The sequence below is a fragment of the Elaeis guineensis genome, chromosome 2 (genome assembly GCF_000442705.2).
Source record: "Elaeis guineensis isolate ETL-2024a chromosome 2, EG11, whole genome shotgun sequence".
NCBI lineage: Eukaryota > Viridiplantae > Streptophyta > Magnoliopsida > Arecales > Arecaceae > Elaeis > Elaeis guineensis.
The window spans coordinates 590,944-597,181 of record NC_025994.2 but is presented as its reverse complement, the minus strand read 5'-3'; the positions used below and the strand labels follow the sequence as shown (position 1 = coordinate 597,181).

The 6,238-nt window shown below is 39.2% G+C and overlaps 1 protein-coding gene across 1 annotated transcript; it reads right to left on the bottom strand.

Annotated features, from left to right (window-relative positions):
* Positions 1-1,507: 1,507 nt before the first annotated feature.
* On the bottom strand, positions 1,508-5,966 carry LOC105034289 (chitin-inducible gibberellin-responsive protein 2). Its single transcript, XM_010909378.4, is given in 4 exon segments — positions 1,508-2,230; positions 2,233-3,616; positions 3,756-3,859; positions 5,775-5,966. Coding segments are annotated over 2 exon segments (1,617 nt in total). The 5' UTR covers positions 3,437-3,616; positions 3,756-3,859; positions 5,775-5,966; the 3' UTR covers positions 1,508-1,817.
* Between the last annotated feature and the right edge of the window lie 272 nt (positions 5,967-6,238).

Here is a 6,238-nt window from a genome sequence, read left to right as displayed (position 1 = left end):
ATTTTTTTTATTGGTTGTTATCTTCACGGCTGTTTCATTATCCAAATAAGATGTGTGCGGTGGTTTTCCACTGTTATCGATATAGAACTTCTAATGAATACTTTGCTTAAATTTGGTTTAATCTCCATTGCACCGTCAATGACGTCGGATCTCTCTCCCGCACACGCACACTCGTAAATGGACTCTCTTTTGTAAATGTATTGCAGGAAAAAGCTTTCAATCGTAGGTAGGCTTTTTATTCAATTTCAATTCATATATTTCTATAATATATGATATTTGGCTCGTTCAATCCAAGAAGCGTCATCACTACATTAAAAAGCACACCAATTGTTAGCATTGAAGGCTGCCGCAACTAGCTGAAGTAGGGTTTCTACGACCAATAGGAAATAAGAGGAATAAACCAGGGGTGGTGACCATGGCCCCAGCTAGTATTATCGAAAATATATAATATTGTTTATTTTAAAAATAAACAAATAGATAATATAAATTAACACTATTTTAGATCTTAGGTAGAAAAATATTCTTTGTACTTGTTGATTAAATGTTAACATTTCGTTTCGACTGTAAGGCTGAGATACAGTTTCAGAACTTAAATTACATACACGATAGCCTTGGAAGACCTCGGGCTGTTGCCCTTGATCTACTTGTGTTCAGCTCAGAACTGAACTAAATAAGTTGGTTCCGGCTCAGCATTTGCACTCCTAACCCTTTCCGGCCTCAGCTTTTGTGCATTGCCTATATCCCAGTACATACATGTGACGGCTAAGAATTTGTTATCATCAACCAAAAGAGTTATCCTGCATGGATGGAAGTATTACCTACCTTGATTCTTGCTTCCTAGTTAAAAACTAGTCTAACCGAGCCACAAGCTGAGATCCCAAACCCAAAATCCTGATTCACTGGGGCAATTTTGTTACATACCAAAATTGCCATGATCATAAGCTTGCCAAATGACCAAAATCATTGTCCATCATCATTTTTGGTTTCCAGTTTTTCTTTTCATGAATCATTCTTGTCTAGACCAATCAACACATCCATAAGTAAGACTTGAGAAAATCCTAAGGTTTAGCATATATGCAAGACCGGCTAAAATAACAGGCATATCATATTAACATGAACTTTCACATGCACATGCACACACACACAAACAACAGACTATCTATCACATCCTGTTCCAGCCATTAAGGGTCATCTTTATAGACCTTCATTTTGTAAGAGTTCCTATTAAGGAACTCTGTTGTTATCACGAAACTTTTCAAATTCTTGCACAATTGGATAATGTCTCCCCTATCTTTCAGACCCTTCAAGACATGTTCTCACATCTTCAAGGAACGCCCACACCATCTCAATCAGTTTTGTGCATCGGTATGTTCTCGAGAGATGATTCTCTTACCTCGCTCAATTTTTCCCAGTCTTCTTCATGTTCTTCAAAACATACACTATTCAAAACATATTCACCAACATAGGCAAATCCTTGCTTAAAAAAAGCCAAGAAACATTAGAAACGTAATGCAATATACATAATCTTATGCTTGGCAAACAAGATTAATTAACAGAGTTATATGAAGCTTAAGTTTCTCTTTTATCATTTCAATATAAAAGGGTTACAGTAGAATTGCAAACTTAAACGTTGGAGCACATGTTTTCTTGGAGCTTACAACTCACCTTTCTTTGGTTTTGTTGAGTGCAACTCACAAAAGAGCTACAGCCTTCTATCAGATCCAACACATGAAATATAAGACTTACTATGTTGATGAACTACAAGACAGCAGCCATAGAAAGTTATGCACAAATCATCAGCATGTCAAACCTGGAGTTCATCTCCATGCACTGGAGACAGACAAACGCCTATTCTTCCATCCAAGATAAAGGACACCATCTCTCTCTTCGAGTGTAAAATTCTCGCAGTACTTTGCCAGAAGTGACTTTATAGTGGCATTTACCAATGGACTCAATGGGTAAGGACCAAATCCAGCCATTGTAAACCTCGACTTCCATTTCCCAAAAAGCTCATGCCGCTCCACCCTTTCTGCACCCTCACAGGCAATTATGTTCACTATGTCTCTTGCCAAGCAGTGCTGTTCCACATTGATCCTCTCTTTGCTGTCCCTAGGAAGAGTCACATCTATTGATTCAAATATTGCAGTATAGTAATTGAGAGTCTCCACAAACCGTTGGAACAAAGGAGCAGTATTTGTATTAGATTCTTGCTCCACAAGAGTAACCACCTGGGGGACAAGCTCTTGACCATTCTCAAAATTCGGTCACGGTGATTTTCGGTGCTCACACTCTCATCTGGCACATGATGCAGTTGGAAGGGAAAGTTTACAGCCAAGGCTTCGCCAGGATGAACGCCTAGATCCTTGACCTCTAAGTCACAACAAGACACATCAGCAGCATGGAATTCAAACGGCACACTACATGATTCAGCGAAGCGAAACAACCGCTGCCCCACAATGTGTAGTCCCCCGCCTCGGGCATATGCAGACATGGAGTCATCGATGCCAGTGATTCTCACATGTGGTGGCCCACCAGGCCTTGCAGCAAGGGCCTGCAGCAGAGTCATCCATTGGCTTCCCTGTGCAATCTGGAAATCAATAATGTGAACCTTATCTTCATTCTTCAAAGCTTCAGCAATGGCACCATTTGCAGACAAGTATGCAAATTTGAAGTAAGGGCACACATCATAGAGAATGTGCATGTAAGAGAGGAGGTCAGAGCTCGTAGGTTCTTTACACTTCAAAGCTTTGTAGATAGAACTGCCTGAAGAAGACAGCCTAGCAATAAGGCCTTCCAGCATGTAAGCTCCTACCCGTTGGATGGGTTCTCCAGAAACAGAAACCATCTGCCTTAACTCCGGTATTAGCCAATCCATTACCTGAGCATCATTGTCGGCCACAGCTCGCGCACAAGCAATGAGTGTTTCCTTCAGGTCTCCTTCAGGGATGCCCATCATTTGTTTCCACATCTCTGGTTTGGACATTAAGTAGCTCCTGAAGCTACTTTCCGAGCTGTCAATGGTATCGAAGTCAGGACCAAGCATTGCAACCTCCAATTCCCTTAGCTTGTGTTTCAAATCAGCGGGATCTTCAGTTAAACATGAAACATTTAATGGAGATCCATTGATGTTGTCTGAGTGATAATCTTGCTGTGAGACAGGGCTCCCAAAAGAAGGGGAGAAGCTAAGAGTTGATGGAGAGTCACGAAGTGCATAACAAGCTGTTGTCAAGGCAGAGTCACGCGTGCAATATTGCACGTGAGATGCTTGAAGGGGGCAACTTTGGGATAGGGATCCATTATCAGAGAAAAGTTGGTCAAAAGACTGGTAGTTCTGTGGCCTAAGCCGAAATTCCTCTTCTCTTCTAGGCATCGAATTGTGCTGAAGGTACAACTCTGGAGACTCATCGGAACTTCCACATTTATTAGAAGCTTGCATAGATATATGATCGACTGAATGGCTTGTATGAGGAGCTCACATGCCGATACAAACAAGTGGTAGCCACTATTTAGAAGAATGAGCGATCATTTGAAACAGAACATCCTCTGGTACTAAATGAGAGCTCATCAGAACAGGCAACTCTTGCAGTATATGAGCTACTGTAGATTTTCTACTATTCTGAGGACCCAAAATAAAAGGATAACAAGTGAATAATGAAAGCAAAGGCCTTTCTAATACTTGATTCACTGATATAATATGTTACAGAAGATAACGTATTTAGAAAAAAATTAAAACCAAGAGACTAAGCATTTTTCACCTGAAAAGAGCCTTGCTAGTTGAGGAAGGCATCAACCACAGTTAGTTTGGATGAAGAATAGAAACATCTGAAGTTACATAGTGTTCTTGCAATTACTTTTGAACCTGTCAAAACCCTAATATAGTTATTGAATTATATTTTGTACTGGTGATAGTTGCCAGGAAGTAAACTTTCAACCCCAAATAATAGGATTCAATAATGCAAGTAATGTACTTAGTTGTTAACATACGTGCCTATGCAAAAATTTTTCCAGTTCTTATTAATGTCTACGCAACATTCCGATGACACCATTAAAGAACGAAGCATCAACTGGTAAGACATAAACATGGGATCAACTTAACAATGCCAAACCCACACTTTTCATGTACCAAACATGTATTAGAATAACTCAAGCCCCACCTAAAAGGTGCAGCAGAACTTTCTAACAATCCTCTAGACAGCTACACAAAGTCCTCCTTAGTAGCCTTTTTTTTTTTATGTCACGAAAGTGCAGCTGATATACTTTTTCTTTTATTTGTTTTTCCTCAATAAGTGGACAGCATTTTAAATGCGGCTGCATATGCATATGCGGTCCCTTGACCGCACAGCACACCTCACAGTTAGTATATACAATTAGGCAGCAAATGAACTGAAAAGCGAAGATATGCAGTAGGATTAGCATCGAACAGTTGCATACACAGCCCATATATTATGTGACCGCATTTGTTGGTCTTTTGACAAATGTTTATAATATCGATATGTTAATTATGACATCATTATTACAATTGAGAATAAAGTAGTATGTTATAAACACTAACTGCTAGATGTTAGTTATTCTTGTTAATATTGTATTATTATAAGATACTACTATATTATTGTATTTAACATATTTTATTTATTTTAAATATTTAAAATACTAAGTGTATATGCAGTCTACATAATACATATGCGCTATGCAGTCCCTTGACCGCCCGCATACCAAAGCCACCTTTTAAAACATTGCATGTGGATCCCTATGATGTCATTTTATAGCAGCTCCTTGTATCATGTTCAATAAATTAATTGACAACAAAGCAAATATTCTTCTGATCTGATTAATGCAAGTAAACTTTATCTAAGCCAAACATCTAAACCTGCCATAGAACTGATGCATATGAAAAAAGCAAATACCCCTATCCTTAATTTGGATCTGTCAAACATCGTAAATTGGCCGATTGCTTTAAAATCTGATCCAGGCTGCTTGAGTCTGACATGTTATGCCTCTTAGCTTCGCAGTTTTGCAGAGCCTAGAGAATGATGTCACATGCAATTCAGTGAGATATGTGGAAAAAAAACAGAGAGAGACAACATCAAGATCAAGAGGATTTCTCTCCAAAACTGGTATATGTCCTGCTTCGGGGAGATTGCACCATTTTACACAATTCTATTCCATTAAATCCCAGAATTCTAACAAGCAGCAACAATTCTTAGAGTAATTTCAACATGTACTCCTGAATTCACCATCAATCCTTCATAAAATATGAAAGACATCAACTGGTAAATATATTTCCATTCCACCTTCCTCAGAAAGATTGGTAACCAACCAATCATCTAAGAAGTTTTTCAAAGAATAACCAGCAGACAGTAGATAAGCCTTCCTCGTCCCAGCTTAAGATCACTTCCCGGGTTTAGGAACCTAATCATCATTTTTGAAAAGGTTACATATCCTTTTCAACAAAACAAATAATTTAATTATAAAAAAAAAAAATCTGAATGGATGAAATCTACTGCAACTCCCTCCCCAACTCCTTTAACGCGCGCGCGCGCGCGAGAGAGAGAGAGAGCGAGCTGCAAATTTCTTGGGGAAACCCATCCTCAAAACCGAAACTAAAAAATATATGCACAAAAAAGACCCATCAACGAGAAGATTCTATTCTAATTCCTAAACGGACAAATTAAGGAAAAAAAATTGTATTAAAAGAGCAAGCACATAATCATAAAACAGAGGATTTAGAGAAGAGTTTTAACGGAGGCTTCCGAAGCAAACAAAGCTTCACATACCTCCAACCAAGCTCTTAGGAACTGAAGCAACAGGCGCCTTCAACACCCTCCCACGACTAGCGTCCTCTGCCTTACCGTCAGGAAGGAGAGAGAGAGAGAGAGAGAGAGAGAGAGAGGAGAACGTGTCTGAAGTCAGTGGGTGCTAAGAAAGCGAAAACCAGACAGCGATTAGAACAGCCCTACACTTGTCCAGAATTACCAGGAAGGTGCCTAGTGCTTCTTCCCCTCAGTTTATTAGTTTATCATCTCTCATATTTTCCAATTTCCACCAATAAAAACAGAAGAAGAAAAAGTTGAGTGCTTACGAATGTTCTCTTTTCTTCCCTTCACTTTTTCTTGTTTTATCTAAGTCCAGCTAGAAAAGTACCACTTGTATGTTCGCCGATTTTATATTCCAGCTGGGTATTTGATGCGGCACACAGGGTAGGGTAGGTGATATGTGTCACTGTCCAATTACCATTAGG